Source organism: Spermophilus citellus, assembly GCF_964194105.1.
Source record: "Spermophilus citellus genome assembly, chromosome: 2".
In the NCBI taxonomy this organism is placed as follows: Eukaryota; Metazoa; Chordata; class Mammalia; order Rodentia; family Sciuridae; genus Spermophilus; species Spermophilus citellus.
In genome coordinates, this window is record NC_138183.1 from 227,909,559 (window position 1) to 227,930,560 (window position 21,002).

Genomic DNA, 21,002 nt, shown 5'->3' on the forward strand with positions numbered 1-21,002 from the left:
TCCCACAAAATATTGTAAACTATTTCAGTATTAACTCTTTCCATGTCTGTCCTCTATGGGTTAAGGACTATATGTTATTGATCTTTGTGTTCCTGACACCTAGCACAATGCCTGCTAAATAGTTAGATACATGTGAAATACTTAGTAAATGGTATGATATGAAGTTTAATAATTTCATCTTAATCCTAGGACATTAATGAAGGCTGAGAGTTTGCATAGTGGCTTAGCATATCAGTATTTATATTGAAATTTAGTTCAGATACATCTAAAGTAATGAAATAACTTGGGAAAATTCAAAATAACAGCAACTCAAACAAGATAGTTATTTATTTCTCTCTCATGTAAAACAAGTCTGAATGAAAGAAGTCCAATAAGATTGGAAGAACCATGAAGTTAAAAGGTATTTAGACTCTTTCCTGCTCCTCTTTGTCATCCTTAGGGTGTAGTCCTTCTTATGGACCAAGATGACTGCTGAAGGTGCAGCCAGTTCTTCCAAATCAGAAAAGTGAAGGCACACTCCTCTTTTTAAAGGAAGCTCTCCAGTAGCTCTCCCTTACTCTTCTCCTCTTTGTATTTTAGGTCCAGTGAACCCTTGCAGGGTATAACCAATATTGAGTGGTAGATTTTGAGGATTGAAAATGCTTACCTTTAGTTCAGGTAATAATCTTTTTTTTAACTTCAACAATATTATAGAAAACATCCATTGTAATAGGTCCAAACTTTTAAGATAGTTAACTTCAGTTAACTGTCCCACAGTATGTCCAGCTAAAAACTGAGGTTCTGTTACTAAAGAAAAAGTCTTCAAATGTATAAAAGATGATATATCATGAGCTATGTAATGCTTTAAATAATCAATTAAAAAAATATATAACATAAAAAAAAAAAAAAGAAAAAGTCTTTGCCCCAGTTGTCTTTGCAGTCTGTGAGTTTGATTCCTGGCACTTGTACTTCCTAGCTGTGTCATGTTGGGTGATTCATTTGGCCTCTCTGAGTCCTGGTTTCTTATTCTATAACATGGGCATAATTGTTTCTCATGAGTGTGTTATAGTGAGGAGAAATAAGATCACAGATCTTGTAAGGAGCTTAACATGGTGCCTACAGTATAAGAAGATGCTTAGCAATTGTGGCTCTTTTTTATTACCATTAAAGAGCCATCTAAGGTTCTGTTCTGAGTTCAGTTCTAGACAGGTTAGTCTGGCAGCAGTAGATGTTCTGGACACCAAGTTTTCTTTGGGTGAAAACTGTTCAGCCCCCTCTCCTTCTGCTCCTTCTGCCTGCTTTAATCTGGTGAGTTGATAGGCTGTTGAAAAACTCATCTTCAGAGAAGAAGCTCCTATATATTTCAGTGTCCTGCTGGTGCCTTATGCATTAGCTAAACAAAACACAGTTGGTAGGTCTAATTTTAGGTTCACAAGTCTTGCTGGTTGTCCTCTTTAGATTTTGTTTTTCATTTTGAACTGTGGGAAATTTTTATAGAAGACTATGGGAGGCTGAATGTAAGAAGTCTAATAAGGTTGGAAGGACCATGAAGTTAAGAGGTATTTAGACTCTTTCCTGCTCCTCTTTGTCATCCTTAGGGTGTAGTCCTTCTTATGGACCAAGATGACTGCTGAAGGTGCAGCCAGTTTTTCCAAACAGAAAAGTGAAGGTCACACTCCCCCCCCCCCTTTTTTTTTTTTTAATGTATTTCCATTAAAGAGCCATCTAAGGTTCTGTTCTGAGTTCAGTTCAAGACAAGTTAGTCTGGCAGCAGGGGTAATTTACCCTCTACTTTTGGGTTAGAAAGTATCCTGTATTTTCTCTCCCATAGGCAGTTATGAAGAGAGGTAATGGTAAGTTTATATAGGCACCCATACTCTTCTCCTCTTTGTATTTTAGGTCCAGTGAACTCTTGTAGGGTATAACCTGTATTGAGTGGTAGATTTTGAGGATTGGAAATGCTTACCTTTGGCTGAGGTTATGACACTAAGAGACAAGTAGAAACTTTTCTGTTGAATTTTGAGAATGTTCTATAGATGAGAAAAAAATAATAGCTGTCATTTATTGAGCAGTTTGAGATCAATTGCTTTTCATACATTACTTAATGTGATTCTCAGTATTGAGCAGTTTGAGATCAGTTGCTTTTCATACATTACTTAATGTGATCCTCAGTATAACTCTGTACTAAGCTGTGATGTTATGATTCCCATTTTATAGGTGAGGAAACTGACACTCAAAGAGGTTAACTTTGGGTTGGTGTTACCCAGCTTGTCAGTGGAAGGACTTGGATTTGAATCCAAGTCTGACTTTGAAGTATATATTCTTTCTAACATCTCATTTGCCTATACTCTCAATTATTGCCACTCCCATTAAGCTTTCTAAGTTGCACTGATATATTCTCTTGATGTTTACTATCTATATATGAAGGCATTTTTTATGTAAATATTCCAAAATCTTTTTTTCCCATTTCTTTGAAGATTTTTTTCCTTGCTGTTCTGCAGTATATTTTGATTATTAACAAATGGTTTTGTTCATTTTTTTTCTATTCAGTGCTTCTCTAGCTTAGTACCTGATACTTAGCAGTCATGATATATCACTATTCAATTAATACTAACAATAAATAACCATTACCAAAATTTATTGAGAACTTAGCATGTACTAGCTTCTGTACTATAAACCTTTTTACTTTTTTTTTTTTTTTTTTTTTTTTTTGGTACCAGAGATTGAACCCAGAGGTGCTTATCACTGAGCCACATCTCCAGCCCTTTTTATTTTTTTATTTTGAGACACATCTTGCAAAGTTGCTTAGGGCATCCCTAAATGCTGAATCTGGCTTTCAACTTGTGATCCCCCAAGTTCCTGGGATTGTAGACATGTGCCGTCATGCCTGGCTGGTACTATAAACTTTTTACACATTATTTCACTTAATTTTTACCACAGTTTTTTCACATACAGTATTTATTTAAGGTATGTTTATATGTTACTTGAAGTTAATGACGTGATTTTTTTTCTTTTAAGCTCTTCACTTATTCAACATATATATATTGAAGGCTTGCAATTTGCCAGGTGGAAGCTGGTTTTGCAAGGCTCAGGAGTAACCCAGGAGACATAGAATCTCATCTACACATGCCTGATACTATACTAAAGCTGAGACCCTTAGATCACATGCCATCTGGGGTTTTATACCTGGGGGAAGCTTGACTCACTTGGCTGAAGAGTTGTAGGACTTCCTGTCTAGGAGGAATAAGAATAGCCTTGGTGACCTGACTTTTTCCCTCTTTCTTGCTAAGAGTTCTCAGAGTTAACTGTAGAAAGTGCTGGAAATGTAACATCCTGAGATAAGCCTAGATTCCATTCTTGTTTCTCCTAGACAGGAAGTCCTGCAACTAACACAAATACATGGAACTAAATCTAAAACCCTTCTTCTGTCATCCCTAATACCAATCCCAGTAGTTATTGCTTTTCTTTTACATACTTACATCACCTATAGAACATATGTACTTATTATGTATATTATTTTACAATTTTTTTCTTTTTTAATTTTACACTATGTCTTGCTGTATGTATGGATCTACTTTATTCCTTTTATTTGCTATAAGGTATTCCTTAGTTTGTTAATTACATAGTTTATTTAGCCTTTCTCTATGTATGAATGCTTAGGGTGTTTACAGTTTTCAGTATTACAAGTAATGTTGCAATAAATATCTTTGTGCATGCCCCCTTGAGAGATGAATCAATGTTTCTCAAGAGGAAAGGAAAAGTGGACTTGCTAGGCATGTGACTTCAGAGTAGCATTTCCATTTTACACTTTAGTCAGCAATATATGGAAGCCCCCAGTTTACCTCAAGCCCCTTAACACTTGCTGTTATTAGATTACATTTTTTTTCAGTCTGATGGGTAAGAAATGATATCTTAATTATGAGTAAGTTTAAACATCTTTGGATGTATTTATAAACCATTTTACATTTCTTCTATGTCCATGCCCTTTTGTTGGGATTTCTTTGGGGTTTAATTGTCTTTTTCTTATTAATTTACAGGAATTCTTTTAATATTCTTGATTAATCTCTTCTGTTGTACATGTTATAAATTTTTTTATTTTTCATCGTTCTGATCCTGGTTTTGCTGCTTTTATTTGGGGGAACAATTGAGAATTCACTATCTCCTTTTATTGTGTTATCATGAAATGCTAATTAAAGGGTGTATGAGCTCTGTGATTTTTGGGGATCCTCATTTTATTTCTACCAGATATTATTCTCAGCTGTAAAGTGAGAATACACTATCTTTTAGAGTTACTGTGAAATGCCAATGAAAGAGCATATGAATATGTTTCAGAGAATAAAAAATAACTTAGTATGTAAGGTATTTTTTTTATCATGACTCACTTCTAGAAGCTGGCTTTTGTGAAGCCTTTTACACTTCCACAAATTGATCAATTCCTCAGGGGTAGGTGTCACAGCATGGTGCTTGTCTCTTTATTCTGTACTTTTTTGGGGAAAGAAAATAGTACATAAACAAGATATGTTCACATTGAACTGTGTTGTTGGAATGCATTGGTGGATGAAGGTGCAGTGTGGATATCAGGAAAGTCCCACTTCTTCTCTAGTCATAATGTTTGCCTCAAGATTGATACTCATACTCGGATGCCACCTTCAGACCTAGATAGACCCATGTTCTGTGTTCCATGCTTTTGAAGTCCCCTCTTTTGACCATGCCCGTCACCTTCCTGTTACCCGAGTACCCAGGATCCAAAAATTGTCCGATAAAATGTCCTGAGCCTGCTCTGTGGTCCTATGGAGACTCAGTTCCTGAGTTCCTCTGCTTGCAGATGGACCAAAGGCATTGAACCCCACCCCTGGTATATATGTATCCCTAGGTTTCAGGTGTGGCTAAAGGGACTGTTTGAGAGGTGTCTTCTCAGAGCTTGGACAGTAAGTAGCTTGAACACCTGTGTACAAGGCTCCTTGGGGTACAGGAAGGGACTGGAGAATGGAAGAAAGCAGGGGTTTGGGTGGGGAGGATTTGGACCAGCATCCTCCATACCAGCTCTGCAGCTGTCAGGGTCAGGTCTGCCCAGAAGAGCCTTTCTCTTTTGACCAGCTGCTTTGTGTGTGTGTGTGTGTGTGTGTGTGTGTGTGTGTGTGTGTGTTAAGCCATTGGGGAAGGTTTTCTTCACCACTCATTTAGAGGCTAGTATAGCATTCTCAACATAGAGCCCAATTAATCTTTGAGAATAATTCTCAGAGAGTCAGCTGGGGAGGCCAATGGGTGAATTTCCTGATTGGAGGCTCTCTTCAGGTGCCACCGCCTGTCCCTAGGCGAAGGCAAGCTGCCTGTGCTTTGTGTAAAGGAGGAAGGATTCTGCTGACACTCTGCATTTTTATGAAAGAAGGTGAAGGGCTCCCTTATCTTTCTGTACAAGGCACATCTGCCTGCAAACAGACTGTCTGCTTCTTAGGAATTCCTTCCGTAGTTCTGTTTTGCTGAAAGGTTCAAGGCCCAGTTTGCTACATTCCTTTCTGTTTTTAGAGCCATGGGGAAAGTCATAACACATTAGGCTTTTGCTGAAGAGCTTAAAATGGGTGCTGGCAGCTGGGATGGGGTGAAAGAGAGCTTTCCAGGGACAAATGACCAGCTTGTTCAACCAATGAGAAGCCTAGTAGAGGAATGATATCACTAGACAGGCTTTATTGTCCTGTAAAAGCAGGATTGTCTGACAACTTAACCCTTTTTTAGGTACTTCAGATCTCTCTCACTCCCTCATATGTGACCTCTAGATTCCTTTTCCCAGCTGTCTTTTTTCTGAAACCATAGAGATTGAAGATTGTTTATAACTCCCCTAATTTCTACAATCATTTTAAAAAGTAGAAATTAGTACAGTGTAGAACCATAGTTAGCATAGAAATGTGATCTGTTCAGAAAGCATATCTAAAGCAGATATTGGTCATAGTCATGTTACATTTGACTTTTGCTTTCATATGTAGACTTGGGAGAAGGAGTAGATTGGGAGGGGAAAGATTTAACATTTAATGTATTTTAATCCTTTCAGTGGTTCTTACTAAGTATTTCCTGTTTTGGAGCAACTGAAATTAGTTCTATAAATCTCCTCACTGATCTAGAGGCCAATTTTGAGTAAGAGATAGTTGTAGTGTTTGTTTATTATCATCCCTTCCCCTATAAAAATGACAATAAATCTTTTTTTTTTTTTTTTTTTTGTGGTACTCCAGATCAAACCAAAGGCCTTGCACAAACTAGGCAAGTGTTTCTAACTCTCAATTACATATCCAGCCCACCTTCCCCCTAACCCTTTTTTCAGTGGTGTTGGGGATTAAGCTCAGGAGCATTTGCCACTGAGCTACATCCTCAGCCCTTTTCATTTTTTTCTTTTAAGACAGGCTCTTGCTAAATTGGCAAGCTTGAGTTTGGGATCCTCCTGCTTCAGCCTCCCAAGTAGCTGGGATTATAGATGTGTGTCACCACACCTGACTCTTCTTACTTCTTTATGCCTTCATTTCTTCACTGGTAAAATGAATGGTCATACCCTGTGCAACAGAATTGTTGAGATAAGAAAATAAAGTAGTTCTTAAAATTGCAGATAATGACGCACGTGCGTACACACGTTATCATTAATGCACATTCATGTCTTAAGGTTAAGTTTGTTCATTTGTGCAGCAGGCTTTTTACAATGCCTTCTTATGCTGGGCACAGGAGACACAGAGATATAAAAGATGTAGTTCTTACCTTTAAAGAACTTTTAAAACAAGAGAGAGACAAAGAGTAATAATAAAACTATCTCATACTCCTATTGTGTTTACCCTGTGCTAGGCCCTGTTCTGTGAATCTTGACATATTAACTATTTAATCTTACTACATACCTATGAAATAGGTACTACTATAGTTAGTTCCAATTTATAGGTAAAGAAATTCACAAGGAAGCTAAGTGATGTGCCTAAGATCACACAGCTAGTTGAGATTTGAATCTGGCAATATGGTTGTACAGTCTGAACTCTAAGTTTGGGTTGACCAACATGATAGTCACTAGCCTTGTGTGGCTTTGGAGTACTTGAAATGTGGCCCAAATTCAATTGGGCTATAGGTATGAAAAAACAAAAGGTTTCAAAGATTTAGTGTGGAAAAAAATGTAATATATTGAAATTACATAGTGCAAATGATAATATTTTAGACATACTGAGTTACATTAAATACATTAAAATTACTTTCACTTTTTTATTGTAGCCACAAGAAAATTTAAATTATATACAGGCTTACCTGTGAGGGTTCTTGTTACATTTCTGTTGGACTGTACTGCTATATATCATTACACTGTAATAACAACAGGTGACATTTGGAGCATTTACTATGTGCCACATACTGTGCAAACACTGTTTCAATTAAACCTCATAATGACCTATTTATTTTCTCCAGTTTTTTAGAAGATTTTGAGAAATTCAGATTTGAAACTCTATTTGTCTGACTCAAAAATCTTGTACTCTTAACCAGCACATTGTAATTCTGTTTTCTGTTAAATCTTGGGTGGTTTTCATCACTTTTATTTTTATAAGAATATTTAATATTGCATAGTTCTGTCACTGATACATAAAAGTTTAAAATAAAAATCAGTAGGCCATAAGATGCAAATTTCTTTTGCAGGGCTTTGGCCTTCAGTGAACACCAGCACAGTTGAGTCTGAGATGAAGCAGTGAGTCAGCCTGTACAAATTGCATTTAATTTTCATTCCAGTAGTTCTTTCAGGTCACTGGGCAATTTATGTCCTAACCCTCTTTGTCTGTAGAGAAGGGGAAGGGGTCAGTGCAGTGCAGGTCTCCCTAAGTTGTTCAGTTCTCTTGGATGATAAGAAGAAAAAATTGCTTTCCATTTCATTGTCCTCTGAAATTCTGTTTAAGAGAAAAACAAAATGCTCTCTAGTGACCCTTGACTTTTCTTTCTTCTAGAGCAAAGACTCAGGAGGACTGAAGGCAGCCATGATAGAATTGGTGGAAAGGTTAAAGTTCAAGAGCTCAGATCCTAAAGTAAGTATTGTTTTAAAATTGATTGGATGTTGGTACCCCAAGCATTTTATTCTCCTTGAGCTACATTTGAGGAATGTTAATGATCATCTCTGTGAACATTACATTAAGGTCTAATTAAAGCCAGGCATGGTGGCACACGCCTATAATCCTAGGGAGGACGAGGCAGGAGGATTGTGAGTTCAAAGCCAGCCTCAGCAAAGGTGAGGTGCTAAGCAACTCAGTGAGACCCTGTCTCTAAATAGAATACAAAATAGAGCTGGGGATGTGGCTCAGTGGTCAAGTGCCCTTGAGTTCATTTCCAGCTATCTTCCCCCACCAAAAAAAAGATCTAATTAAGCCTACCCATCAAAATCAGTATTCTGATATTCTTGTAGATATGTCATGTTTTCCCTCTTATTTTATGACTTAACAATACATAATCATTAATTATAACTGTAGAGAAGTGCATTTTTAATATTTGTTTACTTGACTTTTGAGATTTCTATCCCCTGTGCATATAAATCCAACTGAAGGCATTTGAGATACTGATCAGCATAACGCTTGGGACTGGAACAGGATACAGGACCCATCCAGTTGGTGTTCAATACTAAAGTCTTGTCTCTCCCCCATGTACTGAAGCCAGCTGCCACTGAATATCCTTTTGTTCTCATGACCTTGAGGTTTAAGTGTCTAGGTTTTTTTGGGGGGGGGGGCAGGGTGTTGGGGGCTGGAGGGTTGATATTCTAGGGTTTGCCATACCCAGGTGGAGGTGGAGTGGGAACAGAACAGGCTGCAGGGATTATAACTAACTCAGATTCCTTTCTCCTTCCTTCTGAGACACTTAATGTGGTCCTGCCTGGTATTAGGACCAGCTGGGCTCTGCCTGAGACTCAAAGCCTTTCACAATAAAACAGGGAAAGGATCTTAGTTTATTTTATTTTTCCTGTCTCCTTCACCCTATCCCTGAATTCCTTATAAAGGGAATGGGTCTAGCATTTCTTGAGTACCTACTGAGAGTGGGCTAGGTACCTTACATTATTATTGTAAAATATTCATAACAAAAATTTTTAATTTGTTTTAATTAGTTTTACATGACAGTAGAATGCATTTATGCATTTTGATATGTCATACGTAGATGGGATATAATTTCTCATTTTTCTGAGTGTACGTGTTGCAGAATCATATTGGTCAGGTAGTCACACATATACATAAAGTAATAATGTCTGTTTCATTCTACTGTCTTTCCTATCCTCACATCCCCTCCCCTCCCATCACTTCCCTCTACCTAATCTAAAGTAAAACTGTTCTTCCCTAGCCTCCACCTTATTGTGAATTAGCATCCACATGTTAGAGAAAGCATTTGGCCTTTGGTTTTGTGAGATTGGCTTATTTTGCTTAGCATGATATTCTCTAACTCCATCCATTTACTGGCAAATGCCATAATTTCACTCTTCTTTAAAACTGGATAACATTCCATTAAGTGTATATACCACATTTTCTTTATCCATTCATCTATTGAGGGATACCTAGGTTGGTTCCATAGTTTAGCTGTTGTGAATTGAGCTATTATAAACATTGACGTGGCTGCATTACTGTAGTTTGCTGATTTTAAGTCCTTTGAGTATAAAGGACTTTATACTCAAAGGACTTAAAATGGTGGTTCCGTTCCAAGCTTTCTGAGGAATCTCCACATTGCTTTCTGTCCCACCAGCAATGTATGAGTGTACCTTTTTCACCACATCCTTGCCAACATTTATTGTTGCCTGTATTCTTGATGATTGCCATTCTGACGGTAGAGAGATTAAATCTTAGAGTAGTTTTGATTTGCATTTCTCTAATAGCTAGTGATACTGGACATTTTTTCATATATTTGTTGATCAGTTGTATTTCTTCTTTGAAGTGTCTGTTGAGTTCCTTAGCCCATTTATTGATTGGGTTATTTGGTTTTTTGGTGTTAGGTTTTTTGAGGTATTTATATATCCTAGAGATTAATGCTTTATCAGAGGTGCATGTAGTGAAGATTTTCTCCCAATCTGTCCTCACGTTATCAATTGTTTCCTTTGCTGAGAAGAAGCTTTTTAATTTGAATCCATCCATTTATTGATTCTTGATTTTATTTCTTGAGCGTTGGGAGTCTTGTTAAGGAAGTCAGATGTTAGGCTTACGTGAAAATTTGGGTCTATTTTTTCTTCTATTAGGCGCAGGGTCTCTGTTCTAGTGCCTAAGTCTTTGATCCACTTTGAATTGATTTTTTGTGCAGGGTGGGATATAGAGGTTTAATTTTATTCTGCTACATACGAATTTCTAGTTTTTGCCAGCACCATTTTTTGAAGACACTATCTTTTCTCCAGTGAATGTTTTTGGCACCCTTGTCTAATATGAGATAGATAACCATATTCATGTGGGTTTGTCTCTGTGTCTTCTATAATGTACCATTGGTCTACAAGTCTATTTTGGTGCCAATACCATGCTGTTTCTGTTACTATTGCTCTGTAGTATATTTTAAGGTCTGGTATTGTGATGCTTCCTGCTTTACTTTTCTTGCTAAGGATGGCTTTAGCTATTCTGGGTCTCTTATTTTTTCAAATAAATTTCATGATTGCCTTTTCTATTTCTATGAAGAATGTCATTGGGATTTTAGTAGGAATTGCATTAAATCTGTGTAATGCTTTTGGTAGTATGACCATTTTGACAATATTAATTCTGCCTATCCAGGAGCATGGAGATCTTTCCATCTTCTGAAGTTTTCTTCAAATTCTTTCTTTAGTGTTCTGTAGTTTTCATTGTAGAGGTCTTTCACCTCTTTTGTTAGAATGATTCTCAGGGTTTTTTTTTTTTTTTTTGTTGTTGTTGTTGTTTGTTTGTTTGTTTAATCCTAATTTCTCTTTCAGTGGATTCATCGCTGATGTATAGGAATGTGTTTGATTTATGGGTGTTGATTTTATATCCTGCTACTTTGCTGAATTTATTTATTCTAGAAATTTTCTGGTGGAATTTTTTGATTTTCTAGATTCAGAATCATGTCATCAGCAAATAGTGATAGTTTGAGTTCTCCTTTACTTATTTGTATCCCTTTAATTTCTTTCTTTTGTCTAATTGTTCTGGCTAGAGTTTCAAGAATGATGTTGAATAGAAGTGGTGAAAGAAGTCATCCTTATCTTGTTCCAGTTTTTAGCGGGAATGCTTTCAGTTTTCCTTCCATTTAGAATGATGCTGGCCTTGGGTTTAGCATATATAGCTTTTACAATGTTGTGGTGTGTTCCTACTATCCCTAGTTTTTCTAGTGTTTTTACTGTATTTTGTCAAATCCTTTTTCTGCATCTATTGAGATGATCATATGATTTTTGTTTTTAAGTCTGTTAATATGATGAATTACATTTATTGATTTCCGTATGTTGAACCAGTCATGCACCACTTGATCGTGGTGCACTATCTTTTTAATATGATTTGTATGCAATTTGCCAGAATTTTATTGAGAGTTTTTGCATCTATGTTTATCAGGGATATTGGTCTGAAGTCTTCGTTCCTTGATGTGTCTTTGTCTGATTTTGGTATCAGGGTCATATTAGCCTCATAAAATGAGTTTGGAATGGTTCCCTCCTTTTCTATTTCATGGAATACTTTTGAGGAGTATTGGTTTTAATTCTTCTTTTGAAAGTCTTGTAGAACTCGGCTGAGAATCCATCTGGTCCTTGGCTTTTCTCTGTTGGTAGGCTTTTGATGGCGTTTTCTATTTCACTACTTGAAATTGATCTGTTTAAATCACGTATGACCTCATTCAGTTTGGGTAGGTCATATGTCTAGAAATTTGTTGATTTCTCTGATATTTTCTATTTTATTAGAGTATAAATTTTCACACAGTTTCTAATTATCTTCTGTATTTCAGACTTGTCCCTTGTGATATTTCCTTCTTTATCTTGTATTTTAGCAATTTGAGTTTTCTTTCTTTTTCTCTTCATTAACATGGCCAGGGGGTTATCTATTTTATTTATTTTTTTAAAGAACCAACATTTTGTTTTGTCAATATTTTCAGTTTTTCCTTTTGTTTTGATTTGATTTCAGTTCTGGTTTTGATTATTTCCTGTCTATTACTGCTTTTGGTGTTGATTTATTCTTCTTTTTCTAGGTCTTTGAGATGTAGTGTTAGGTCATTACTTGTTGACTTTTTATTCTTTTTAAAAATATTTTTTTAGTTGTAGTTGGACACAATATCTTTATTTTTCTGTGGTGCTGAGGATCGAACTCAGTGCCTCACCTATGTGAGGCGGGCGCTCTACCAATGAGCTACACCCCAGCCCAGACTTTTTTATTCTCCTAATGAATTCACTCAATACAATAAACTTTCTTCTTAGTACTGTCTTCATAGTGTCCAGAGATTTTGATATGTTGTATCAAATTAAGAATTTTTAAAATTTCATCCATGATTTCTTCTACTATTTATTCATCATTCAATTGTGCATTATTTAGTCTCTATTTGTTACAGTAGCTTCAATTTTTTATTTCATCATTGGTTTCTAATTTCATTTCATTGTGGTCTGACAAAATGCAGGGTATTATCTCTGGGTTTTTTTTTTGTATTTACCAGAAGTTGCTTTGTGGCATAATATATGGTCTATTTTAGAGAAGGAGCCATGTGCTGCTAAGAAGAAAGTATATTTTCTCGTTGATGGATGAAATATTCTATATATATCTGTTAAGTCTAAATTATTGATTTTATTATTTAGTTCTATTGTTTTCTTATTTAATTTTTTTGTTTGGAAGATCTGTCTAGTAATGAGAGAGGTGTGTTAAAATCACCCAGTATTATTGTATTGGGTCTGTTTGACTCTTGAAATTGAGAAGGGTTTGTTTGATGTACATAGGTGCTCCATTGTTTGGGGCATAAATATTTATAATTGCATATATATATATATATATATATATATATATATATACACTTCCTTTAAGAAGTATGAAATGTCCTTCTTTGTCTCTTCTGATTTGATTTGAAGTCTATTTTATCTGAGGTGAGAATAGAAACCCCTGCTTGTTTACACAGTCTGTATGAGTGATAAGTTTTTTCCCATCCTTTCACCTTCAGCCTGTGGTTGTCTTTACCCATGAGGTAAGTCTCTTGAAGATAGCATTGTTGGGTCTTGCTTTTTAATCTAATCTGATAATCTATGTCTTTTGATTGATAAGTTTAGGTCCTTAAAATTCAAGGTTATTATTGAGGTATGACTTGTATTCCCTGTCATTTTAATTTATTTCTGGTTTTTGATTTGTCTTAGTTTCTCATTTGGTTGAATGTCCCTTTAGTGTAGATCCTCCCTTTGCTGGTTTCACTTCATCCTCATGGAATATTTTGTTGAGAATGCTCTGAGAGTAGGCTTTCTAGTTGTGAATTCTTTTAATTTTTGCTTATCATGGAATGTTTTAATTTTATCTTCAAATCTAAAACTTAATTTTGATGGATATGAAATTCTTGATTGACATTCATTTTCTTTCAGAGTTTGAAATATATTATTGGACCTCCTAGCTTTGAGGGTCTGGGTTGAGAAATCAGTTGAGATCCAAATTGATTTCCCTCTATATATTATTTGATTTTTTTTCTCTCACAGCCTTTACGATTTTAATCTTTATTATCTGTGTCACTCATTTTCATTATAATGTGTCTGGGTTGGGTCTGCTGTAATATTGTACATTTGGGGTCCTGAATGCCTCTTATATTTGATTTTCCATTTCATTTTTTTAGGTTTGGGAAATTTTCTGCTATTATATCATTGAAAATATTGTGCATTCCTTTGGTTTGTATCTCTACTCCTTCATCTATTCCAATAACTATTAAATTTGGTCTTTTCATGTTATCCCATAATTCTGGGATATTCTGTTCATGGTTTCTTACATCTTCGCCGCATGTTCAGCTCTACTTTCAAGATTATATATGTTATCTTCATTGTCTAAGGTTCTGTCTTCCAAGTGGTCTAGTCTGTTGGTGATACTTTCTATTGAATTTGTAATTTGGTTTACTGATTTCTTCATTATGAGGATTTCTGCTTGTTTTTTTCCCCATGATCTCTAACTCTATTGAAGTGTTCTTTCACTTCCTATATTTGTTCTTTGATTTCACTCCTCATACTATCCTTTACTTCATATATCAATTTAACTATATACAATCTGAATTCCTTCTTGGACATTTCTTCTACCATGTCATCAGTGGCTTCTGTTGTTAAAGCATCTTGGTTTGCTTGGGGCCCTTTATTCCCTCGTTTTTTCATGTTGTTAGTGTGTTTGCCTCTGCCACGCGACCAGCGCTGGCTTCATAGAAGAAGGTTCAATTCATGAGTAATTGCTAGGGAGTTTTAAATTAAAGAGACAAGACTCTTATTACCATTAATGCCAGGTTCAGGATGGCTTCTCTTAGCTCCCGCCTCCAGCCACCTAATACGGTAGTGAGGTTTACAGAAGAGACTAGCGAGAGAGAGAGAGAGAGAACACACCAGGGAGTAGGCTTTTATTGGGGAACAAAAATTTCCAGGGAAAATCCCATCCAATGAAGATTAAGGGGGGCAGCATCCCAAGGTCAGCAGCGACAATTGGGTCTGCAGGGCAGTGGCCAGACACACCTCTGCACGGACAAGCCCGCGGACCTGGGAAAGGGTGGGGAAAGCTCTAACACAGCTGTGTCTAAGCGCCTCTCACCCAGCCAGGGAGGTAACTCAAATCATGTGCGAGGATGGCCTCTCACATTTGCCCATCTAAAAGTATGGATCTAAGGCAGGATAAATTCTACCCTATAGTCCTATATGTCCCTGAAGGTTTCCAGCACTTCACCTTTACTGGTAAGACCAATATCAACAGCACCCAGTGTACACACTATATAGCCTTAAATCTAATAGCTCCCCACTAAGGCATCTTCTGCTTTCTTGCATTAAACCAAAATGATGAGTTCAATAACTATCTATAGTACAAACAGAAAATTTGTTAAAATGATTTACAATTTCAAATGGTAGGTGAGAGAACAGAGGTAGTGTAGTATGCAATATTTGCGAGGGAGGAAGAGAGAAACTAGAAGTAAAAATTCACAGGAAGAATGGAAGAGGAGCCAACAGAGACTGACTGTTGTTTGAAGAAAAGCTGGAAAGAAAATAGAAACAGGAAGAATACAAAAAAAGAAGAAAAAATAAAGACATAAGAATACAACAGAAATGCAAAACACCATTCATATATCATTGTCCTCCACACACTGATGCATAAAAAACATCCTGTTCCAAATATCGTAGAGAGATTAGTGAATCAAAAAGTAAAATAAAATAAATCTTGCTGGAAAGTTGAACTGTCTCTGTCAGTGTTCAACAGTTTCTAAGCCCTGTCTGTCGTCTCTTGGGATCTCCAAACCCAGATCAGCCCTCACAGACCCAGTCTCTATCCCACTGATCTGGGCTTCAGATTCTTCAGGCTCTGCCACACTGCAGTCCCAAGATCTCAGTGCTGCTCCTACTTGCAGAGAGACCACCAGGGATACACTCATGCAAAGGAGCAACCCCAAGATGCAGCAGCAAGACAAGGGCCACCAGCACTCTCAGCAGGAAGACCTCAGGCAGTCACCCCCATACTGGGTCTGCAGGTCCCAGCTGGAATCCCCAGACAGAGGCTCTTGTGGTGGTAAACCTGCTAGCATCCAGGGCCCAGGCCCTGACTGGTGTCCCAAAATGGGTGCAACTATGTGCAGCCAAACCTAGAGTCTCCTTCAGAGCAGTCCTCTAGGCCATGGTAGCAGCAGTAGTGGCAGAGGTTGTTGGCAGCAGGCAGTGGGTCAGCAGTAGTGGCGGCTGTAGAGGCAGCTGCAACTGCAGCTATGGAGACAGCATCACCAGGAGATCTTCAGGTATCAGCAGCAGTGTTGGCTTCTGTTGCGTCCGGGGCAGCAGTTTCTTCTGTGGCAACAGCACCCAGAAAGAAGAGCTCCACGTGATCTCAGGCTGACAGCAGCGGAATCAGAGGCAGCCATGATTGACAGGAGACTCATTTCAGCGGCAGTGACCATGGAAGTAGCCTGGGAAATCACATCTGTGATTACCAAGGCAGTGCCCAGAGGAGAGACCTTCGGGCACAGCATTGGCTTCTGCAGCAGCCCAGAAAGAAGACCTCCAGGCAACCTCAGGCTGGAAGCAGCGGAATCAGAGGCAGCAGCAATCACAAAATTTTAATAATTTTAAGTGTACAGTTCAGTGGCATTAAGTACATTTACATTGTTATGCATCCATCATCATTGTATGTCTCCAGTATCTTTTTATTATCCCAAACTGAAACTCTGAGCCCATTCAACACTAATTTCTCATTCCCCTTTTCCCTTACATACTTAAAAAAATTTTTTTTTTGTACTTGTAGATGGACAGAATGCCTTTATTTTATTTGTTTATTTTTCTGTGTGCTAAGGATGGAACCCAGTTCCTCACATGTGCTAGGTAAGCACTGTACCACTGAGCTACAGCCCCAGCCCCCCTTATATACTTTAGATTAGTGCAACAACCCTGTAAAATAGTTATTATCCCTGTTTTGTCGATAAGGACACTGAGGCTTAGAGAGGTGGAGTCATTTGCCCCAAATGTGGTATGATGTAGAGGTGAAATTCAAATTCTGACTCCATGCTTGTATTCTTTGTTTTATGGTATGCCACAAACTAAGCACTAGGTTTTGTCTCTCTTCTCGTATTTACTCACATTGTGCCTTTTTTTTTCTAAGCTAAAACACGATATGAGACAGAGACAGTGACAGGATCTTGAGAAGGCAGCTGTGGCCACCAGTCTACAAAATAATTCTGTTTTCATATGCCATTGAAAGTATTGGGGCATTAATACTATCTTTTGTCTTCTGGTGTAGTTAAGGTTCTGGAGGTAGTGAATATTTTGACAGAGAAATATTTAAGTGAACTTTATCAACTCTCCTAATAACTCAGTGTTCAAGGGAAGGTACTATAAATAGTTTTTTCTTTAGTGAACATGAACCAATTGTTTTGTTTGTTTGTTTCTTTCTTTCTTTTCCTTCCTCCTTCCTTCCTTCCTTCCTTCCTTCTTTCCCTCCTTCCCTCCTTCCCTCCTTCCCTTCCTTTCTTTCGATTGAACCCAGGGGCACTTTATCACCAAGCCACATCCCCAACCCTTTTTCATATTTTTATATTTTATTTTGAGACAGGGTTTCACTGAGTTGTTTAGGGTCTTGCAAAGTTGCTTAGACTGGCTTTGAACTTGTGATTCTTCGGCCTTGGACTCTCAAGCCACTGGAATTACAGGAGTGTGCCACCACGCCAGACTTAACCAATTAATTTTTAAAGCTCACTGAAAGCCTTTCTTACATGTTTCTCTGGATTCTTAGGGAACCATTATGCTGAGAGAGGTATATTTTCTGTTTTTGCCACACCCATGTGCTTATAATTAGCAGGGTAGTGAAGAGGGAAAGATGATATAGATAAAGTGCTCTAGCTTCCTTTATGAATACATGTAGTGCTTCTAATGGCCCACTTGCCAGCATTGAAATGATTAAGTAGAAGGATGAGAGAAATCTGTGGAAGCCTCAGAGATTCCCCGTGGTGCACCATAAGCTAAAGGATAGTTTAAACACCTGATTTGATCTTGGATATGTGTGTACACACATACCAGCCTTTTACCTTTAAGACTCTTCTTTGTCTGTCACATATGTGCTTTATGTACTTGAAGCCAGCTTGAAGAAAGGTGAACCTAATTGCAGAATGACTGTCAGGTCAGGAAGGAGGGTAAAAAAATAGGACACTTAAGTATATAATTTCTATAACAATGAAATTTTCCCAGGAAATAAATTGGTGTCTTCTAAGAGAACCCTTAAGTTTTTGGTCTGTTCTGTTTTCCCATAGCATCCTATCATACCCTTTTTGAGTTGGCCTATTTAAGAAGGAAAGAATCTCTCAGGTTTTATGTCCTATTATTTCCTAGGTGTAGTGGCTTTATTACATAGAAACACTGATTGAGTCATGGAGGACTGAGCATTCCCTATCACTTACTTTAAAATTGCCTAAAGCATCACAGAGCTTGATTAGTCCAGACACTGATGTCTGCTGGGGGCTGAGTTAATTTTTAACTTAGAGTTTTTCCATAGAGTAGTGGTAGATGCCTAGATTAGACATTTTTTAAAATTATAAAACAATATATGCTTATAGATGAAAATATACAAATATTCCTAAAGGAAAAGTAAAATTAATTCCCTTCAAGTTAAGCACATTAACAATTTGGTCTATAATCTTGTAGACATTTTTCCTTTTTAAAATTTTTTTACAAAGATCATACTGTACCTGTAAATTTGTGATTGCATTTTACATTATGCATAATATCTTAAACATTCTTCTGTATCAGTAATATAGACTTAATTCTTCTTATTGAGATACTTCACTTTATCCTAAACAGTTGTCATACCCTTCATTTATTCCAGACCAGTGGTTCTTAAAGTTTAGTGTGTACGAAAATCACCAGAGGGTTTATTACAGTACAGAGTGTTGAGCCCATTCCCAGAGTTTTTGATTCCCATAATCTGGGCTGGCTAGAGAATTTTCATTTCTGTTGTGGCCCCAGGCAATGCTGATATTGTGGGTTCAGGGACCACACTTTGGGAACCATTCTGCTGGACATTGGCTATATTCCTTCATTCTTATTTTGATTTCCTTTTAAACTCCATTCAACAAGTAGTCAGAACCTGGATAAGACTGATTTACAAGAAAATGAAATACATAAAAATTTAGTCTTATGAAACAAATAAATCTAGCAGAGATAGCAAAAGAATAGTTAATGGGAAAGGGAAATGGATTGAAAAGTCAGCTCAGCCTGCCTAAGAGGACAGGATTACTTTAAACCATTATTTTCAAAAGACTAGCAAAACCAAAAAGAGGGAATGGGGTTCTGGTCAGGATTTAGGAGGATGATCAAAGCCTATGTCATGATTTGGAAGTAGACTGAGTCCCCTGAAATCAAAGGAATATCAGGAAACATCAAATCCCAACCACTAGTGGTGGTTGAGTAATGGGCAAAGGACCAGTGAAGTCATGTGCAGGTATGTTATTGGAGCCCTTTCTAAAGGGGTATATCTCTAGGCATCTAGGATCTCCTTCATTGTGGATGATTACTTTTAATAACAATCATTAGTTTTTAAAAAAGGATTACTAGGAAGTAGTCTTTTAAATAGCAAACCATCCAAATGTATTTGACATGATTCAGTTTACAAAAACTTTTTTTTCTACCCAAACTTTCAGAAACATCTATTGCATAAGACTGTGTTTTTGGCAGGGAGGGGGTACTAGGGATTGAACCTTGGGGTGTTATACTGAACTATATCCCCAGCCCTTTTTATTTTCTTTTTTGAGATGGGGCCTCTGTAAGTTGCTGAGGTTAGCCTGGAACTTGGGATCCTCCTGACTCAGCCTCCCAAGTCCCTGGGATTATAGGTGCGTGCCACTGCATTCCTTTGTAAGGCAGACTTTTTATCTGTAGATTTCTTAGGTTTATGCTAAGCTTTAGGGAAATTAGAGATTTAATTTTGGTTGTATGTGTGTACACATGTCTGGAGTTTTAAGAAATGTAAGGTCACAACTTTCCTGACCATTATCTTTCGTAGTTTATCAGAGGAAACCAATGTTCTGAAAACACATTGATTCCCTCCCCATCCTTTCCCTTGCCCAGTTCTCAGAAATCATTGAACCAAAAACATAACATGCTAAGTTCAATCAGACTAACCTCTTATTATGCAGTTAATATCAGCTGCTATGTTATTTCCATATATTGATTGCTTTTTATTTCTCTAAAATGTGCTGTTGTTTCCTACAACTTGAAGCAAACATACACAGTTGTCTCAGATTCTTAAACCTTATAAGAAATTATTTTCAAAAAAAAAAAGAAGCATCTTAAAACTCCATCCAAGTGGATTACATTGTTCTTTCTGACTGGAGTGGGATTGAACATGGGATCTAGTCATACTAAGACTGCCTAAAATATAGCAGTGTTGTTGTTGTTGTTGTCTCTAGCTTCTAGAGGTGTTCTTACTGAAGTATGAAACCAAGGAACTATCTAGCAACATGAAATTACTTAAATAGATCTGAGAAAGGTTTTCTTTCTTTATTATTTTTATTTAACATTTATATGGCATTTGTAATTTCAAAATAACTTTATAATCATTTTTCATTTATTGATGATATTGGCATTATCTAGCCCAGGACTTCACTCTTCTATACTAATCATAATGTCAAAAATTATAGGTTTTGCATCTACAAATGATAATGAATATAAACAAAACCTAATTTGAATCCTTGTTAGTGTTCATATTCTTTGTTATTCACAGGGCCAAGCTAGGCTTCATCTTGCTTCTTTCCTGCCATTAAGACAGGAACATTCACTGGAGCAGTGTTTATTCAACTAACTGAAGCAAAGAATTGAGATGGCTAAGTAATAGTTACATTTAACAGTGTTCCTTTGGTTGAGGGTTATTAGAACTTTTGACTTATTTCTGTGCTTTTGGTAAAAAAAAAAATCATAAGGAGAGAATCTTGGAGAACATGTGTTTATCTTGTATCTGTAATGCTTATTCTGCATTATGTATTACAACAACCTTATGAAAATAAAAATTCGTCCTGTTTTATGGATGAGCAGTCTGAAACTTAAAGGAGTTCAGTAGCTTGCCCGTAAGTGGTGAGATTAGAACTTAGCTTCAGATTTGTCCTATTACATGTTCTTCACCCCCATACTAGGGCTGAATCTGTGAACAAGCAGACATACATACGTATAGCCTGCCATTCCTAGTGATACCGCCTTTCGCAATTTATTTTTACCTCACACTCTTCTTTTACTTTGCTTTACTGGGATCTTTCAGCTATAACTTCCTTTATTCCAGAGCACAAGGACTGGTGAATGGCCTTTTCCAACAGAAAACATGGGAAGATGGCAAAAGAACAATAACGCCTAGAGAATTTAACCCTGGTTAAATGAAAAACTGAAGCAAGTGCTTCAACAGTTTGACCTGATG

At 37.0% G+C, this 21,002-nt stretch overlaps 1 protein-coding gene across 1 annotated transcript in view; it reads left to right on the plus strand.

Moving 5' to 3' along the window:
- Window positions 1–21,002, plus strand: part of TRIM44 (tripartite motif containing 44) — a 112,160-nt gene that overhangs the window by 13,266 nt on the left and 77,892 nt on the right. Inside the window, exon 2 of the mRNA XM_081273184.1 lies at window positions 7,929–8,006. Coding sequence (XP_081129310.1) covers window positions 7,929–8,006 — 78 coding nt within the window. The remainder of the gene's footprint in view (window positions 1–7,928; window positions 8,007–21,002) is intronic.